General features: G+C 41.0%; 1 protein-coding gene across 1 annotated transcript in view; it reads left to right on the forward strand.

Annotated features, from left to right (window-relative positions):
* LOC118424005 (polycystic kidney disease protein 1-like 1) overlaps nucleotides 1-20464 on the forward strand; it is a gene marked incomplete in the record, with an annotated part of 42710 nt that overhangs the window by 15317 nt on the left and 6929 nt on the right. Inside the window, 32 exon segments of the mRNA XM_035832385.1 lie at nucleotides 150-282; nucleotides 674-791; nucleotides 1743-2007; nucleotides 2344-2577; nucleotides 3138-3392; nucleotides 3694-3810; nucleotides 4253-4401; nucleotides 4763-4863; nucleotides 5279-5561; nucleotides 5936-6143; nucleotides 6411-6517; nucleotides 7115-7331; nucleotides 7782-7955; nucleotides 8300-8419; nucleotides 10223-10298; nucleotides 11156-11310; nucleotides 11697-11970; nucleotides 12120-12252; nucleotides 12466-12550; nucleotides 12927-13115; nucleotides 13325-13443; nucleotides 13845-13955; nucleotides 14225-14345; nucleotides 14662-14742; nucleotides 15239-15426; nucleotides 16041-16154; nucleotides 16470-16590; nucleotides 16752-16853; nucleotides 17017-17157; nucleotides 17517-17651; nucleotides 18114-18335; nucleotides 18971-19138. Coding sequence (XP_035688278.1) covers nucleotides 150-282; nucleotides 674-791; nucleotides 1743-2007; nucleotides 2344-2577; nucleotides 3138-3392; nucleotides 3694-3810; nucleotides 4253-4401; nucleotides 4763-4863; nucleotides 5279-5561; nucleotides 5936-6143; nucleotides 6411-6517; nucleotides 7115-7331; nucleotides 7782-7955; nucleotides 8300-8419; nucleotides 10223-10298; nucleotides 11156-11310; nucleotides 11697-11970; nucleotides 12120-12252; nucleotides 12466-12550; nucleotides 12927-13115; nucleotides 13325-13443; nucleotides 13845-13955; nucleotides 14225-14345; nucleotides 14662-14742; nucleotides 15239-15426; nucleotides 16041-16154; nucleotides 16470-16590; nucleotides 16752-16853; nucleotides 17017-17157; nucleotides 17517-17651; nucleotides 18114-18335; nucleotides 18971-19138 — 5016 coding nt within the window.

Below are 20464 nucleotides of genomic sequence, written 5' to 3' on the forward strand. Positions count from 1 at the left end.
TTATGAGTTCACCAATTTACTACTTAACCCACAGCTTTCAATACCTATATGAAATGATATGTCAGACTATATCTACTGTTTCTGAACAGCTGTGGAGCCATTTTTACATGGTAACAGAAAATGTTAAGTGTTTTGTATCTCTCCTGCAGAATGGACCTCTAGTGTATGAGATAGAGCAGAGTGTTGGAGACAAGGATGGCGCTCGTCATGTTTTGTACTCAGGGTTGAACTACGATAACATCTTCTACCTACCGGCAGGCAATGAACAGGACGACTTCAAAGGTAAGGGCCATGTGATGCTCTAATGTAACGTCAAAAGATTCTGCAAAGAGCTTCTTAAACCATTATTTATTGTAAAAATTATGTGAAAAGTTGTCTTTTTTCCAATGAGTTTGAGGCATGTCACTTCAACTATGACCCATTATTGTTAATAATAAAGAACATCAGCAAAGTAACACCTGTTGAAAGTTTTCAAAGCTTCTATACAAATTCTGCTGAAAGATTGCCATTGAAATGACAGTTGCTACTAGATCTATTGGTATACATTTGTAATTACTAGTGAAATTCAGTTGAATCTGAAAGTAAGAATTCCTGCACCTGATTGTAAATGTTCATGTATTTGAGAGTTTTTTGAGGCTAAGAAATAAAAGTGTTATGTTTTCTGTCCCTGCAGTGTACATCCATGTGTCCATTAAGAACTCGCTGGGTGCAGTCACACAGGTGTGCTCCATGCCTGTACGTGTGGAGCCCAAAATCAACGTCAACAGCACACAGCTTCCAGAGGAGTTCCTGTAAGTTTAGTTTGTATTGTTGTTCAAAAGTTGTTATTTTTATTATACCCGGGCTGTATTTACCTTGGATATTCTGTATTTTATGGTATGGCACGGCATTGGTTCTTTTAGTAGAATTGAGCGTCCGTACTGTCAGTTAATTGAATTTAAGCTGTTGACGCTATGTGCATTAAAGGGGCATTCCACTCCAGAAGGGAGCCTTGTTTTCCAATAGATAATGTGGCAATGAATACATAATCAGCCTAATTTTGTGGAATTCACCTCGGGATGAATTACATGATGTGTACAATAATGACACGCACTAAACCCATGCAAACCCTACCCATGCATTCCCTATACGCATAGACACTGTGTTTATCGAACATATTTTCGGAATAAATGAGGTACGCTAAGCACACCGAGAAGGCAAATTGCTCATAAGATAGCAAAGAATACAAGAACAAGACGAGATTTCTTAGCGAACCTGAAATTAGTTTTGTAACCTTACCTAAAAGTTTTGCAATGTATTCAGCCATAGGATTAATTCAATTAGAGGGTACTTTGGGAGTTTAATAGAGGACTGGGTGCTTTTGAGGCATGTGGAGCAACTGGGTACTTTATCGTATAATGTGAAGTAGTATGCATTTATTACTTCCTAAAAATAATATCTATCGGAAAATAACACTCCCGTGTGGAGTGGAATGCCCCTTTAATGTTACATCTTTTGCTTTCTTTTGTGATAAAATTGAGTTTCCTCAGCATGATATAGATAAAATACAATATTGGGTATTCTGTCTTTCCGCTGGTCAAATCCTGGTCATTTCTTGGGCGATACGGTAAAGCCTGTGTTGTCTTCTATATGTTCTGTTGCCATCATTGCTATGTTACAAAATTTAACTTTTGCCTATGTGAGCCTCAACGTAAAAAGACTTCCATGATGTAACCCTCCCACCCTTCATTTTCCCTCTACAGTGACTCGACAGTTGTTGCCCCTGGAAACCAACTGTCAGCTTTCGTCTACAGCGGCAACATGGCCGCTGCCCAACAGTTTGTCCAGATTGCAGCAGCCATATTGAACCGTAGGGAAACCACCAACTTTGACTCGGACATCATGATTTTGAGGCAAAACATTCGCACCTCTCTTCTACGTGCTGTGGAGCGCTTCTCTGTCAGGGACCAGTCGGAAACCTTACAGACCAGCTCAGCCATTGCCACAGTGACTGAGGCTTCGAATGAGGTACTGTAAATGCATTTAAGTTCGCGGGGATTCAGTTTTGCAGTAACTTGAAAATGGAGTCCTCTCAGTGGTTTTTAGTACGTGGTAGCGCCATAAACTGTAGTCAAAGACTATTATGGAAAAATGTTCCAGTGTTTTGAAGTTCGTGGTGAATTGGCAACCGCAAAAACTGCGAACATAAAACCACCGCCAATATTTCTTCATTGACAGTTTTATAACGCATATGTATGTGAGATACCTTAAATCTTACAATTTTTTCTTCTGAAATGTTTACTGTTAAGCCATTGTATTTTGCTTCATTGTAACTCCATGAAACTGACTGGACATTTTTCTTAGCTTGAGACAGAGGCTTTGGAAATATCCACAAAGCTGCTGGACATCACCGCAGACCGGCTGACCACGTTTTCCCGCGACGGTCAGCAGCTGAGCCCCGCTCTCCTCTCCTCCGTGGTGAACAGCTCGTCCAACATCATCGCTGCTACCCTGGAGGAGGCAGTAACCACGGAGATGGAGGCAGCCAAGAGGGACATCGTGAAGACAACTGTGAAAGTAGTAGAGAAGGCACTCAAGGTATGTGTTTAACTGTTACTAAATTGGATGATTTCATTTACGGTATGCAACTAATTTAGAGATGATAAATACATGAACCTGTTTCTAGATGTTGTAGGAACCATATTTTAACTGGTATCTAACTGTGTCACAATTTTTAACTCTATATTCGTACACAAAATAAAGCGCTTACCAACAAACTTTCGATCGGTCCTCTAATTCTTATGAAGTTAAAACGACCCAAAGCCTAAGTCACACCTCCAGACCAGGAGTGTGAGGTCAGCAAAGGGTCAAAGGTGCTTCAAAGTTGGTATCGGCCCCCGTCTCGGTTGAGGGAAGGTTGGTGGGCTGATACTAACTTCCAAGCACCTTTGACCCTTTGCTAACTTGAAGTTCATACTTCCAGTCTGGATTTGTGTAGAGGATTTGGGTCATTTCAACTTGATAAGGATCAGAGGATTGATTGAAAGCTTGTTGGTAAGCGCTTTATTTTGTGTACGGATATAGAGTTCAATATTGTAACATAATGTTGACTACCGTCACAGATGAACTTACATTCTAGTATCTAATTGATTTTCCAGGCCCAGATGTTACAGCAGGCCCCAGGAGAGTACCCAGCTGTTCTCACCAGTCGCCTGGTAACCGCTACCACAGCAACCCATCTCTCCGTCAACAACCTGCAGGTTACCACGGGCGACGGGCAGTTCCGTCTCCCGGGAAACCTGGACGATATCCTGAAGTCCAGCAAGTCTGGTCCTCCCCTAACAGACTGCTATGGCACACACATGCTGAAATATAAGAGGAACCCGTATGCTTGGAGCAGCACTTCCACTAAGGTAATACTTGTATAGTCGTAGTCTTAGTCTGTACTTTAGTCTTGTTCTAGGAAAAGCATCTATTTCATTTCTATGGCCGCTTTTTAACAAGGTCAGGTAGGATATACACACAATATCTATGTATACAATTTGTATTACTACAAAATATAATAGTACAGATGTTCTTCTTCGGTCATTTTGCATTCAATTTGGCAGAATAAACTGTATGTACAGAGAATCATTAATCTCAAGCCCTGCCTGTGCATTATCTTTTTAAGTTTTATATTGCAGTATTAAGCATGTGCTTCTTGTGTTGCTTCAGGTGTCCAGTGAAGTGGTTTCCTTGTCCCTGTCCACCTGTGAGGGGGATGACCTGACTGTGAGCAGTCTGCCTGACACCAACCGCATCACCATGAGGATCCCTCGTGCTTCGTCTTCTGTAAGTCCTAGTTAAGTAATGATTAGCAGTCTGCTTTTTGACCTGCTGTGATTTGCTATAATAGCAAGCCGTAGTAATGCAGCATTGCACTATACAACTGTTGAAATGCATTATACTTTGTCTCAAGACTAAGACTTTGATGATGTTGGCTATAGGAGATCCCAAATGCATGAAGTAGCAGCATTTCACAGATATTCACACTAGGTATAGCCAGATTGTTTTCTTAAAATAATTCTTGTTTTTTTTAGTTTCTTAACCTGCCAATTTTACTTGAAGACTCTGTGTCTCTGTACTGGTATTGCCATTGTCATTGTGTTTTTTTGGGGAGGATGCAAAAGCTTTTGGGAAATCTATAAGAAGGGAAAGAAGATGTTAATTGTATAATCTGTGGATTGTAGAAAAAGCATCAGAAATAGTATCATGTTGTTGTTGTATATCACAGGAGGCTACGCCAGAGTTCACCCTTGACCGTGAGAACCAGCGTGTCCACAAGTTCAATGTGAGCGTAGACAACCTGTCACAGTCGTTACACGTGTCTGTGAGACTACGGTCCATAGGAGATAGGAGCTTTCCTATCAGAATGTTACTCAGGTAAAGAGATCATTACTGTGTTCTTCGTAAGACTATTCGCTGATATGTTCTCCTTAGTTGTGCCTCAAGTCTTATCTACTTTTGGAAAAACGTAGAAATTGTCATTGCTAGATATGTGATAGTTACGTGTAAACATGTGCATCTTTTTCATCATCATCATGTTGGGCATTTTGTCATGATATAGATCTAGCTACAGTAGTATTCATAATTGCAAACAGTACAAGCTAGACGTAATGCAGTTAGTTACTCTTAGATTTTCTTCATAGTTATAGACGATGAAACATGTCTTACATATAGTCCTCAATTTTTGGTTGTTTAGGTATTAAAAAAGAATTGTCTCCATTCTTTTATCTGAATATAGCCATGAGGCTGAACCAACTCCCAACAATGCCCGCTGGGAGAAGGTGTACCGGTACAGTACCCGAACTCTGACCATGTTCCTGCCACCTAACTCTCTCAATGGTAAGGCCTCTCATTTTTTACATCCTTCAAAGTGTCTTCTACAAATTGGGGAGGGAGATAAAATAGAATTTAGTCAGCTTGTTGCTTCAAGCTTTTGTTGTGTGTACAAGTTTAGTTCCAATGTCCCCTTTACCTGTTATACCTTTACAATGCCCACAGTGCAAATTTGCATGACTTGTGGTATTTTGATTGTGATAAAATGCATAAGGCCAATCTAACCATCCATAAGACTTACATGGTTAACTTGTTTTTCATTGGAGAGGCTGAACGTACTATATCAGAAATTCTTCTATGGTCAATGCATTTTTTTAATGAAACGGCTGACACTATGAATGCTCAGTTCTTTAACTGTTTCTTGTAGGAATTTTTGTGTAAGATTGTGTAGCCCACTTTTGTTTTCTCCTTCCTGTTTCAGAAACCGGCTTGTACTACATCGGCCTACTAGACGCGGAGTTTGACAGGAAGCCGTACCGTAAGTACGCCGTGTCCGAGCGTACGTACACCTTCCGACTGTGGTGGGGAGAGTGCCTGTACTGGGACGAGACCAATGACCTGTGGAGCGGGGAGGGGTGCGCGCCGCGGCAGGACAGCACCTACTACTCCACACACTGCAGCTGTAACCACCTTACTGCATTCGGAGGGGGCTTCCAGGCCTCCATGTCTGCCAACGACTTCTTTGATCTGGCTCAGTTTGCAAGGTTAGGTCTAGTTATTCCTTTTCCTACCAAATTACTGACACATTTACTGTACATTGATATATCATATCATATCATATCATATCAATGTCATTGGATAAGAGGCAATAATTTTGCCTATATCTGCTTCAGTGTCCAGATTTTGTAAAGAGAGACTATGATTAGAGTTTATGTTGGGTTAGGCGTGTACTCAACCCCCCTCCAGTGACTGTCCAGCTTTGACTTGAAGGCATTGACAAATTGATATATGTACATTGAAGTACTCGGTAATATTAGTCCTATTAGACTTAGGCACAATATCACATTGAAATGTCAGTGCTGAAATTCTGGTAATTTGAAATTGTTAATAACTCTTAATAATGATCCTTTACTTTCAGTCTCAATGAGAACCCTGTGACCTTCAGCCTCATCATCACCATATTTGGCGTGTACCTGATCCTGCTGTTCTGCTGTTACCGTGCCGACAAGCATGATGCTAAGAAGGAGGGACCAGTCCAGCTGCAGGACAACTCCCTGTCAGACCAGCAGTGGTATGAGGTTACCGTGGAAACAGGCTTCAGGCCTGGTGCCTCCACATCAGCAAAGGTAAGGGGGTAAAATATGCTGACAATGTGAATTATCTAGAAATCTGTGTAATGCTCCATGTGAGTGAGTGAGTGAGTGAGAAACTTACATACTTACAGACTGTGTTTGGTATTGATCATTGCAACAGTACTTTACGGAATATCCTTCATATTGGAACTTTAACACTTCTCTTTCGATAATGTTCTGAAATATTTTATACTCATAGAAATCCTGTTGTTTGAGATTTGAATGTACTAATAGATGTTTGCCTTTTGAATTTTGTTGCAGGTTTGCCTGGTGATTTATGGCGAAGATGGCACATCAGAGACCAGGGAGCTGAGTTACCCCGACAGAGCCTTGTTTGAGAGAAACTCACGGGACATCTTTATTGTCAGGTACCTAGTTGGGCTTAAGTATTTCTATTCAAAATCAATACAAAGTCTCCTTTTTAAGTTAATCTGTAAAGTCAGTGTGTGTGATCAAGAAAATATGCAATATTAATCATGTAAATTTGTGTAATGTGTGTTCATGTTAAGTAGATGACACTGGAGGGGGACCTTGCAGATATGCGTTAGGAATGGAAGGGACTATAGTATAAGTCTAGAGGTTAGCAAATGAGAATGATAGGCTACATTCAGTTTTTGTAGTTACTGATACATGATGAAGACAATGATGATATGTAATTTAATAGGTGTGTACATATAGAAGGTCAGAAATTTGTTGTCAAATATGATTTAAGGGATAGAGTACTATATGAACATCATAAATTTCAGTGTTTCTGGCTGAAAACTTCAAATTGCCCGGATGGAGTACCTCCATACCGTATCACATGATTTACATTATTCACCCGGACAGGAGACCTGGCGCATTCTTATATTCAGCTAAAAGAAAGGGTATGCCACCCTGTAAGGGACGTTATAACCCCAACAGTGCTGTTAAATACACCGTATGACTATGACTGACTGACTGTCTGAATAATTCCCTACTCCCAGTGTCCCAGACAACCTGGGTCCGCTGTGGAAAGTCCAGGTGTGGCACGACAACTCGGGCGCCTCCCCCAGCTGGTACCTGAGCCGCATCATCGTACGCGATCTCCACTCCAACTACGCCTGGTACTTTCCCTGCGAACAGTGGCTCGCCGTGGAGTACGAGGACGGACAAGTCCAGAGAGAACTGACGCCTCTTGCTGATGGCGCAGGTTTCAAGAAGGTATCTAGTAGTTATCTTTTAGTTGTTGCCCATCATAACTGGCCTTTCTATTATGCATACCAGCTTTACAGGCATGTGGCTGCCGCTAGATGTCACAATTAACAGCTATCCCAAGCATTGTTGAAATTATCCAATAATGACCAAAAATAAGTAATTCATCCCATTGACTAGATGTTTAACATGATTGCATAGAAAAGGAAATGCTTGTGATACAGTGCATCAGTAAAGAAAATCATAATCCAAGAACTACTGTTACACCATTTTGAAATTGGTTCAGGTCATTTTTCATTGCTCAACATTTAACAAATCCATAACCCTCATTTTGAAGAAATATTTTGTCACTGTTCCCCAAAACATTGTGTTCTCATAAAATGATTCACACTTATTTTGTTATCTTTGATCAAATAAACCAGGAATGACAGATGATAATGTTCTGAATTGTGTCCCCAGCTTGCGTACTGCAAGGGTTGCCAGTACATGACAGACTACCACCTGTGGCTGTCCATCTACACCCGCCCCTCCTACATCAAGTTCTCCCGGGTGCAGCGGCTCACTGTCTGCCTCAGCCTGCTCCTGTCCTACTGTTGCATCAACGCCGCCTGGTATCACCTCATGGAAGTGCAGGTAAATTTGTTCAATTTACCACATGTATACATGGGATGGCAAAACATTACTACAAACAGTAGAAGGTTAGCAAGTCTAGAGGCTTTTACATTCAAAACATTGACCTTTTCTGTATAGGTTGAGGAAATAAATTTCCTTAACCTATAAAAATAGATAGGAAAGAACAGTTAGCAACAGTTTGTTGTGCCAGAAATGAAATGAAATTTAATTAAAGCAACTGAAACAATTAAGAATTTAGATTAAACTTTTAGAGATGAAATAATTTTGTATCCCACAAGTCAGACCTCATCACACTAGAACTACAAATATATTAAGGTTCACATGATGCGACTTGTGTTTTGCAGGACTCGGCAGAGCTGGGTTTGATTGATGTGTCGTTGCGCAGCATCATAGTCGGGGCCCTGACAGCTCTGGTTGTCCTTCCCATACACCTGGGTATCGTCTTTCTCTTCAGAAGGAGCAAAGTAAGTCCATCTTTTCTCTCGCCAGTCAAAAAAGTCTAAACAGTTTTAATAGAATGGCAAATGTGATCTTATCCTATTTCTTGATGTGTGTGTTTCCTTCTGTTTAAGCTTTACAGAAATGTATTGAAATGTGTATAAGTAAACTGGATGTAAGTCTTTCTTTTTGTGGATATTCCAAAAGACAATACCGTATTTCTTCTAATAAACCGCGCACTTTTTTGACATTTCAACTTTGAAGTTGGTGCTTCAGGTCAAAGCCAAAGTCGGGGTGCGCGCTTTATTTAGGGGTTGTCTCAAGAAAAATCACGTAACAAGCCAGAAAGCCAGCGATTACGCCGCGAGGTATCGCGCTGAACATCGATAATTTATGCATTTGTCTTTCGTTTATTATTTACAAGATAACAATGTTAACGTTATATAGACTTAAAATTACGCATGCTTATGTTATTCTTTGTATTAAAAATAATATAGTTGTAATGATATTTATAAGAATGATATTATAAGAATGACTTGAAAAAGAAAAACGGAGACAATCGTCCGACTTTTTGCAGCGTGCTGGGGCTGGCATAATTTGTTAGTTATGTTACAAATATTTTATCCCCGAGGCATCACGCGGCTGCACGCCGGCACATCGTGTATTATCCACGAGCATTTTGACCCAAAACATAATTGCTATGATCAGAAAATGTTGCAGGGTTCTTCTTTGCAGGAGTTTTGTTTTTGTGTGACGAGAAAAATGCGACATTGTAATTTTTCGGGGTGTTTGGAAACCCACGCTAAGTTTCAGCACACTTACGGCTGCATCGAAACCCAAAATTACGCTAGAGACACCATAAATTCACATATAAAAGCATGTTTCCACGGAAGGTTCTTTGTATTATGCATATCTTAACTAGAATGGTGCAATGTAATCGTTGAAAATAGCGTTCTTTTGCGTTTCAAAAATGTAACTCTGAGAATCAAAATGGCGACGGGCTAGCTGCAAGCCGCGGGAAAGCTCCCATGATGCACCGCTCCAACCAATCAGAGCGCGAGTTCGCCGGGGAATCCCCGTCATTAGTATTCAGTTGTTGTTGTGGTGGCTTCAACCAATCAGAGACGCGTATTTCCGATCCTGCAGACGCCGCGTTTCGTGCCGCGCTGTCCAAAAATACGTATTTCTCGGGAAGAACAGCGGGCCACGATGTTTTACTATGACAGTAAATGTGTTTTTTTTTAGTTTATCATCGAAAAGCCCGGTAAAATTTAACGTTTTGATGTCTGCTCACTCGATATAATGGCATCTTGTAGCATGAAAATTCTCATCGCGCTGCGTGAGCTCGAGCAAGCCGCCGATAAATTATTGGTAGAGTGAATTTTCTCTACGTAACTTTACAAGTACGGTGCCGATCCAGAAATTGTATCATTTTTCTAAAAGTTTCATAGGAAATTAGGCGAATAAACATCAAAGGGTGCTGCGCTATATGAGGGCGCGGCCAAGTTTTGAGGGTACTACCGGTGCGATCGTCAGCAAAAATTAGGTGCGCGGATTATTGAGGGGTTTCCCTTGACTATCTCAGCTGGCGTGTAAGGGCACACGATGAGCCCCAAATCGGGGGTGCGCATTTTATTTGGGGTGCGCGGTTTAATGAAAGAAATACGGTAGTCACTGTAATTTTGGAGATGAGCTGTACAGAATTTTTCATTGTAAGAATAGCAACATGGAGAGTGGACAAGATACATTGCAAAATATGCCCTGTATTAAAACTTGATGACAGGTGATTTCAAAAATGCTTGAACTTTGCATGTTTTCCCTCTCCACAGGTAAGAAGAGCCAGAAAGGTGCAAGCAGACAAGGAGTTTGCCTCAGGCAAGAGGCAGAGTTTCCTCTCTGACCAGGGTAAGATATCTAAGTTATCCTTCTGATGACCTTGAATGTCACCTTGATGTCCTTGCTAATCAAGCCTATTTGGTACTCTTAGACTAGCAATCTTAAACACTGTAGCTGGTGTACAAGGAAAACAAGGTTCTCACCAAAATAATGACATTTTTTTAGCTTTTCTACGGTTTATTGTTTTCTCTTGGCAATTTTTGTACTTTTTTGCTGCATCATTGATATGGTGTGTGAAGTTATGCAGTGGCTATTGGTGGTGCATGTGCTTTATTTTAAAATGCAAGAAGACATATGTGTTGTTTAAAAGCTAACATAATCTCAATCCAGCAGGACCTCTCCTTGTGTTGAGCCAGCTTTCAGGGTTTTCATTTTAGTCTCTACTTTTTCAAATCAAAGCTTCTTACATTGTGTTACTGAAATATGATGGATTTCCTATGCCCTAGTCTTCCAAGCACTGCCTCCAAATGTGGTTACTGTTCCCTGGTTGTTGCTATGCAATGCAGCTGAACAGTATAAGTATACGAGTGTCTGAAGTTTTAATCACATGTAAGCATGATCTCAAACCTACACTGGAAAAAAGCAGCTTTTGCCTTCATGAGCACACACCTCTTTGAGCTGAGTGGTATTCAGGGAACTGTGGCCATATTTTAGGGTAAGGCACCAAACATGAGGGACATAAAGACTTGAACCTACCCAATTTACACAACTAATCATTCCCTAACTGGTGTGACTGATTCCTACAGTACATTAACATCTCTGCATGTGAGGTACACAGACTCTTGGTTATATCTGTGCTGTGGTGTTCTTCTTGCTTTGAATCCTTTTTTCTCCTTTGCTCTTTCGCCCACCCCTTGGACCTGCAGGCCCCCCCACTGAGTGGAGCCCGACTTTTTATTCTGATCAAGGTACGATCGAGACGGTGATGACGACAGACAGTGGGATGATACTGGACCAGCCTTACATCAACTGGACAGCACTGCAGAAGTGGGCGCAGAAGACTTGGGATAAGAAGTATTCGGTAAGTGATGTGTTTTTTTCTACATTAAATTTTGTATTTTTCAATGCAGAGTTTTAAATTTGTAGGTTGAAGTGTTGCTGATATGCAGTATTGGATTCAACATACATGTAGAATTTGTTCTGATGATTATGGCTCATTTGTTGTGGACTGACTCATAGAATGATGAAAAGTATATATCAACAAGAGAGCCAAATAACTATTAGACATATACTAGTAATCAATGTACTGGAATGTTCAGATTTAGGACATCTGTGCTATTTTTAACGAATGATATTGTGTAAGAATATCCCATGCCAAAATTGATATTTCCAGGAAATTTGGGACACTTATGTACTTTTTTTTACTTTTGTTTGCAACTATGACTAAAGATGTCTGTAATTTTGTAGGATTCCATACCAGGCAGCCCTGCCACCAGCCACGCAGGCAGCCAGGCCGACACGCAGGCCAGCAGCTCACACGACAGCCAACCGTGTCACTCGGAACACTCGGGCAGCCAGCAGTCAGTGCAGCTGCCACCCCATCCAGGCTCGGGGTCCTCGGAGTGCTCCAGTGGGTTTGAGGACTACCACAGCCAGGACAAACACAAGCACCACGGTCTGGGGGGATCACTGAGTACACACAGCAGCGACACAGGCAGTCTGCACACGGAGACTGCTACGGGTAGGTTGTAGGGACCTAAGATATATCTTTGTATGCCTTGTAGCAACTCAAATATGGCCAATTAGTTTCAAATTATTATGATGTTCGCAAGTGCTTTCATCACTGCTTTTAGTAGATGTTGAACACTAAACCACATCTTGTTTCTCCAGAAGTGACGATCCAGGAGCCTCGTAAGAAGCTAAGGAAGATTTTCTTGCCACCATGGTGTCGCTACGTGGCCTGGGCAGCCTGTGTGGTCATCGTCCTGCTCTCGGGGATGGTCACTATTCTGTATGGCTTCAGGTGAGACCATTTGAGGAACCTGCATTTATATATATAAGGACATTAAAGATTTGTACAGCAAGTACACATCTTTTGTGGTCAAGTTTGCTATGTCTGTCAGATTTTATTGCCATCGATTAGAAAAAAAGATGATATATACGAACCATTTTAACAGCATACATAACAGGATGAATGTTAAATGTATTTTCTGATTTGCTATGTTGTTGTTTTCAGGTTTGGAAAGACTCAGAGCATCCGTTGGCTCCAGTCTCTGTTTTTCTCCCTGATGCAAAGTATCTTCTTAACACAGCCTCTTCTGGTAAGTATGGTACATTACCAAGTTATTTGCTAGTGTTCTTTAAACCTTTCATTCATGTCAAGGTTGATATTTTATTTTCATTGTTAGAATGTGCACTGAGTCTATGTGTAGTGAACATGTAAAGAAAAGAAATGGGCAAGTGTGTTGTTTGGAAATTTGTATTCAAATTTAATGGTTCAGTAATGCAGCCTTGTTATTAGATAGCAGTACTACTGTTACCGTTTAATTAAGGAAGTGTGTGTGTAGTGTTAGATGGACTAGTAATAGTATCAACAGCTATTAAAGATATTTCAACCTCATGGAAAAAGAACAGCCAACAGCTTCTACCTCTTATATATACTTGTGTTTTTATACGAAACCATGTCTTGTTTTCCAGGTCGCAGTTGTGACCCTGTACATCTCCTGGAGAGAGCGCCACAACAACCGCGCGCTGGATTACCGTGACAGCGACGACAGCAGCTACGACACCATCAGCACCATGTCGTCGGAGCTGCGCAGAAAGATCCACGCTCCCAAACCCACCTCACGACTTGAGACATACAGGGATAGCAATGATCTAGAGAAGGTGAGACATCTGTACTTATACAGATTTTAAACTGGACTGTGACATTCGGTCTTTAAGGAGCCATTTTTAGAAATTTTTATGAAATCTTTGAATGTATTTGTTCTCTGACACTTTGAAAGTCAAGAATATGTAATTCTGGCAAGTAGCCTTGGTGAAGTACATGTAGATAATTTTTGTCAAAACTTTGCGCGCTCTGTTTCATCTCACAGGGGATCCAAGCCCGCCAGCGCTCGCGATACCTGCGGTTCGCACGTCCGCCACAGGACACACAGCTACGGCCTGCTCAGGAGAAAAGCAAGCAGGAAAAGCTTCTGTCCGAGGGAATCAGGTAAGGCAGTTTTCTCTGTTGATCTAGATGGTTCACAGAATCCTATCTTAAGTTTAAGACTGAGTTAAATTTTGATACTAAGCAGTTGTTACAGTAACTGTGAAGGAGGTTATGTTTTGATGAGCATCTGTCTGTTGTGGACAAATTACTCGTGAGTATCTATGAAAAGAAAGAGACTTTTGTGATCCTTCAAAACTCATTCACTCTCCCATGACTCATTTAAACTACTTTTGGTTATTTCTTTACCTATGTTAAATAACTTGATCAAAGTACCAGGAAAAGTCAAGGGGTGCTGTGTCTTGAATTGTGAAGTCTCCTCTTCCTCACATCAAGAAAAAGATGACTCCCTATCCATTCTTAAAGTTAAAGAACTAGGCCTAAGTGAGACTTGTGTTTTGCAGACAAGGCTGGCTGTACGGCACCCTGTTTGTGCTGATGATGCTGATAGCCTACAGTAGGGTGTCGGGAGGGGCATACTTACTGAACGAAACTGCCAGGAACATCTTTGTCAGGTGAGCACAATCCATGTAAACACTCATGTTGGATTTTTATTCTTTGTATTGTTTAAATCTTACATGACATCTTCATTTGTAAATGCTGTTTATTAAGTACACAGATTGTAACATTCAGCAGCTTAAGTCTAAAATTGAGATCTTTTATGAGGACAAGATACAGCAAATGATAAAACGGCTTGTGAGTGATGAAGTCTCAGTGTTATGTTATGGAGAAATCCTGTCCACAAGTATGGTGATGGTGAGATTTGCCTGTTTTTGTACTGCAGACCTACTGAAGGATTTGGGTCCATCAAGTCAGTCGACGAATGGTGGAGATGGAGCCAGGGTCACCTTCTGGACCACATGTACTGGACCAGCTGGTACAACGGCCAGGCTAGCAGTATACAGGTAACATCCATGTCACAGACATCGTACAACATGTTCATGACAGCAAGTTGATGGCATTCTTAGTGCAGCCATGGATATGTGGTGCAAACTAATTTAGAGAAAGGGTCGTCCTAGCTTGTCAACTGTAGTTTTTGTCATATGCCTTGATGAAAATTTTATAACCAAATAATAGTACCGTAAATCATTTTTATCTGTTAATGAAATTATAAACAATACTACATATAAATCAGGGGCACAAAGCTTAGAGCACAGACTTGTGATGTACATGTGCTTGACAGGGTTTCCATTTATTGTCTTGCACTGTTTCCTGTTCCAGGGAGGAACCTTTGATGGAGGGAGTGTGCTTCTGGGGGAGGTCACCCTCCGACAACTCAGGGTCACAGAGGAGACATGCGTGGTTAGTGTTGTTGTAAAGCCAGTGCTAGAAATAGCCATGTGCACACCTCCAAACACAACCACATTTTGCTAGGCACTGATTTTAAATCCTATGTGCATAAGCTATAATGATTGTATTTGTTTTTTGATAAGTATGAAACATTAGTAGTTGGAAGAAAAGATAATGGATATGTAGCTGATTTGAAGGAAGCACTAGTAATAACTTGGAAGTGGGGCAACCTGAAAGGCTGATGGTGTCACCTGGCTTTTAACTCAGGTTGCCACCTGGGCAACCGGGCTGAAAAAAGTATTTAGAGCACTGCAGTAAAGCTGTTGCTCATAGTTGTGTATACAGTAAAAATCGTACAATGTACTTTGACTTAAACTCAGTTTTTCTTTTTGTGTTATACGCGTCTAAGGAAGCATTTATGGAAACAACACTTAGAAAAAACAGTCAGTAGTTGAGTCCTTTCGCCTGACCTTCAAGACTGAAGCTGTGACCTTGCCCCCCTCCCCAGGTCCCTCCCCAGTACAGTTCCCACCTCCCGCAGCTGTGCAGACCTGACTACACCTTCTCCAGCGGAGACACCCAGCCATATGGGATGAACGATTCCTGGGTGTACACTGCCGCTCGCAGCTCCAGACACTCCGGACACTTCTCATACTACCATGGAGGGGGATATGTGGTTGCTCTGAACAAGTCAAGGTAGGTTGAACTATACTGATGTATTGTTTGGGGTAGTTTTTGTTTTCATGTTTTTTTACGGTGCAATTATAATGCTGCGTACATGTATGTGTGTTTTATTTTTCTGCTGTACTAAACAATTGTTTCAGCCATGTTCGTAAAATGCTGTAATAAACTCCTTTCCCCTCCTAGTAGTAGTAGTAGTAGTTACTGTAGTAGTAGTAGTAGTAGTAGTAGTAGTAGTAGTAGTAGAGACATGCACTTAATTAAGTTACCCGTAATAAATAGTAGTAGTAGTACTGTAGTAGAAGTAGTAGTAGTAGTAGAGACATACACTTAATTAAGTTACCCCAGTAATAAATGAACTTACAGTACTAACTTCTTTTCATTGTGACATCCTCTGAAGACTTGGCATCCATCCCACTTTAGCACCAATTTGCTCGTGTGATTACGTCCCTGCCAAATAGTGTGGCAATGGTTAGTGTAGAAAAGATGGCAATTTTGTTTACATCGACTTAAATGTATGCAAGGGGACTGATTGCCTCCATGTCCAATATGAAATGTAACTACAGCATAGTGGGGTTCATACCAACCAATCTAATTTGGTCTTTAATTTTGATGTTTGTTTTCTGAAGGTCTGAAGCCCAGACACAGCTCTCAGAGCTGCACAGCCAACAGTGGATAGATGAGAAAACAAGAGGAGTGGCTGTGGAGTTTAGTTACTACAACCCTCCTACTAACATGTTTGGGTAAGTGAAAAATTATCAGCTCCCTTCTGTATTATATACTCCATGAGAATTTCGTGCTATTGGATTGAAGGTTCAAACAATCAAGAATGAAAACTATTTGCTTATGATTTGCAGTCTATTATGCTTATTTGGATATTGTATTGGAAGTATTCAAATTCTTGACATTGCATGTGCTGTACTATGTTATTTAAAAAGTTTAGATGAAAGTAAGGTGTATACTCTGCGATTGCCTACTTACGACTCCTGTTGTAACTTGATGCCCCATGGTAGTGGTAGTACATGATGTTAAAGGGAGTGTTGACCATTTTTCGGCAGTACTGTATCCCTGTTGCTTGAGCTGCCATCTCTGGGTGGTGCATACACCCTGCCCCTGGTGTCAGCTGTCACCCTGTACCGCTATGCAGGGACTTACAACTACTTCATCATGGCTTGTGAGGTGAGGTATTTTTACATGTAGCCTTATAAATCTTTCTCGTACTTTCAAACATTACAAGATGCTTGTATGTTGTTGAAACAATGTCTTGGTTTAAATATGGCATGTATATATAGTGGAGACAATCACAAGAAATTTGTACTTATCTATATTTGTTTCCATAGCTCGTGATGTTGGCTGTTGTGTTGTACACCATCAAGAGTGAGTTGTGTGAAGCCATGAATGAGAAACGTGGGTGTTACTGTAACCCCTGGCACTGGCTACAGGTGAGGAAACTCAAAATTACTCTGAAAATTATTACTCATTTTTCTGTATAGAACATGATTTTTTTAGACCTTCATATTGCTTTGTAATTGTGAGAGACTGATCAGCATTTAACGTGAATGAAAATGTTTCTTTACAAAACATTGTACGTCCTCTGTCATGCAGCTGTCTGTGATCTTGGTCGCTGTTTCGTACTTCGGCTGTTGTGTGTACCGGTTCGTGATCGCGTGGTCAGCGGTGGATCGACTGTTGGTGACATATCATGAGGTTTTCGTGGATCTGTCACATATTGCTGATATGGACCAGGTGGGACTCAAAGTGCTTTACTCATTGACATCGTTAATAATTATTGTTGTGAGCTTTTAAACATGTACTTGATTCTTAGCACTATGATACTATGAGAAATTTTATGTGTATATGTCTAAAAAAGAAAATAAGAAAACTTCCAACTAGGGACAACCTTCATCCTTCAGCATCATAGACAGTTGTACTTCAGACTGAGCTACTTGTGTCTACACTACATCACGTTGATTTTCTGAGGTATATAATGTTTAAGCTTTTGACGTCATCAGCTGTGCTGAGTTTTGATTGGCTGACGACAGAAGAAAGAGGTAGGCCAGCGAAAACAGAATGTTTACCTTTGGAAACATGATGAATCCCCGCAGGTTGTGTCGGCCCTGGCAGGCCTGATGTTGCTGCTCCTCATGCTGAAGATGCTGCACCTGCTCCGGTTCTACAGCATCTTTACCACGTTCAGCATGGTCTTCAACAGGGCATCATGGGAGATCTTCACCTTCATGGTACGTTCTGTGGTAGCATAAGACTGTGGTTTGTAAGATGTGGACAGCTAAATCGCTCGCAGCCATTGAAAAACATGTTCACAATTTGTCAAGTAAGTTGTGCGTTGCTAATTCATGTTTGCAAGAGCCAGTGAAGAAAACATAGAGTCAAAAACTACTTTGAGTGTCCAAGTCTTGCAATGTGTGGCTGCTATACAGTATGCTGTAAGCTGAACACAAAATGTTTCATGAATCGTCACAATGCAGACTTGTCCATGACGGTAACACGTGTACATGGTGAATATACAATGCTGAAGCTAGATAGAATTGGTTTAATTGGATTGGGGCCAACATAGTATTTGTACCTTTGCCTTTTGTGCCAGCCAACCAATTTTGTTTGTTGCAGCTATGTTATCTGTTGCTGTTAACTGGTTGCATTCATAGTTTGTAGTTTGCTGATATGTGATTTGTAAATTGTTGCAGCTGTGGCTGTTGAGTCTACTGGTTGCGTTCAGCCACCTGGGGACGCTGCTGTTCGGCCAGTACAGCCCAAACTTCAGCACGTTCTGGCTGACCCTGCAGACGCTGTGCCACACAGCTGTCGGGCACCAGCAGCTGGACACGCTACGGGAGACGCACAGCTGGCAGCTGGGCCTGTACCTGGCTGCATTCTTCGCTCTAGTCATGGTTCTGTTGCTTGGACTGGTAAGTTTCACCCCCAAGTGCGGGGATTTAATTTCGCGGTGGCGGGAAAAAGGACTTTTCGTGGTAACACCATAGACTGCAGTCTCATACCATAATAGAAAAATGTTCGCGGTAGTTTTAATTTCGCAGTGAAGTGGTCACCACAAAAACCGCGAACATTAATCCGCCGCGAACATTTCTGCATTTACAGTATTGTTTTAGGCATGTTGGTATATGTATGTTTCTACAGTACAGTTCCTGTATTTTCTGTCAGAATTGGTTTGAGGGAGTGAAGTCTGCCAGCACTAATTGCCTTTGTGTAGAATGTATCTCGATCGACTTTCTGCTTACTGCAAAGCCAGTTATGTAATATTCTACTTTTCATGTCACAAAGGACAGCAAAAAACATTTTTATGTATCAGTCGTAGAGAGTACATTCTACATGTACATACATTTACCAGGGTATTTACCTTCTATGGAAAGATATTGTAAAACGTCATTAGCACTTATGTGATAAAGACTTGAATGATTATGAATCATATTAGACTGCAATATTCACAACATAATTATGCAATTGTTGATCCAGCGACTAAGTGATTCAAACCTCTGCAGTGTATTGTCGTGGGTGTAACACTTAATTTTGTTTCTGTTGACAGATCATTGGCATCCTGACTTCAGCGTACAGGGTAGTGAAGATTCGCTCCAAGACGGAGTCTCCGTCCATCACCATGGCGACCTACGTCTGGGAGAAGTTCCTGATGTGGGCGGGGTTCAAGTCCCCACCCCAGGGGGATGTGCCCAAGGGTCCCAATGTGGTCCCCTCGGTGAGTGGCGACTTCTTAGTGGGATTTGTTGTGTAATATTTCATCATGTTTTCTAAAGTCATTTAGTTTTCCAGTAGTTTTATGGGTATCCAAGGTGGTTTGGGTGGTAGTGGATATGGCACCCGATATCACTCAAGGGAGGTTTTCACAGTATTTTATCGTCGTGGTGGAGAGGTCACTAAAATCTGTGAATTCAAAATAAAACTACCCCAATGGTTTCAAGATTTGTGGATAAAGGAAATGTCATTGCAAAACATTAATGTTATGACTTCCAATATTGTAGGACTGGTCAATGGATACATGTAGGTATGGTTACCTCCATGAAATGTCATGGAGGTTATATTTTACCCCGCGTTTGTGTGTCTGTCTGTGTGTTTGTGTGTGTGTGTGTGTGTAAACAAAATAACTCAAGAACGGCTGGGTGGATTGGTTTCATACTTGGTGTGTTGTTAGTGTATGATGAAAGCTGGAAATGATTAGATTTTGGGCCCCCTAGCGGCTCCCCTTGGTACTGCAGCGCAACTTCCGGTTTTGCTATCTTGGTGTTCTGAACATGCTATGGTCACGATTTTTAAGTATTATATAGCTCTTGTGCTCAGGAAGAAGTGACATAAGTTTGGGCCCCCTAGCGTCTAGTTTTGGGATAGCAGGGGCATTTTTGTCAAAAACTTCTGACGAAGATAACTCAAGAAGGGAACAACGGATTTTCATGATTTTTGGTATGTAGGTACCTTGGACAATGCTGTACAAGATGATATGCTAATTATGCAAAGTAGGAGCAAATTTGCATAATTAATGACAACATTCAATCATAGCAGTTTTTCTATGTATCTCTTGTCTTTGACGTGATATGGTCTTGACATTTGGGTGGTAGATAGCTTTCAGTGTCATGACAAAGTGGAGCAAATTTCAGCCCCCTAACATTTAATTTAGGAACTGCAGGGGCGTTTTTGTCAAGACATTCCAAAGAGGATAACTGCAGAAAGGATTGACGGATTGGCATCATATTAGGCATGCGGGTACCTTAGGCAAAGATGTTCATAATGATATACATGTTATGCAAATGAGGACTTAATTTGCATAATTAATGAGGAAATTGTATAATTCCATTGTTTTCAATAACTGGACTTCAATAAATGTAACACATGTTAATTATGATAGGTGGAATATAAGCAGATACTAAATATGGTAATGAGGAACTTTTTTGCATAATTTATGTAAAAATTGCAAAACCGCTTTATGATTAATAATGGGAATTTTATAATTGTGACATGTGTACGTTTGTCAATGATGAACAACACCATGCATAAATTATGTTAATGTCTT

Source organism: Branchiostoma floridae, chromosome 10 (genome assembly GCF_000003815.2).
Source record: "Branchiostoma floridae strain S238N-H82 chromosome 10, Bfl_VNyyK, whole genome shotgun sequence".
Taxonomy (NCBI): Eukaryota; Metazoa; Chordata; class Leptocardii; order Amphioxiformes; family Branchiostomatidae; genus Branchiostoma; species Branchiostoma floridae.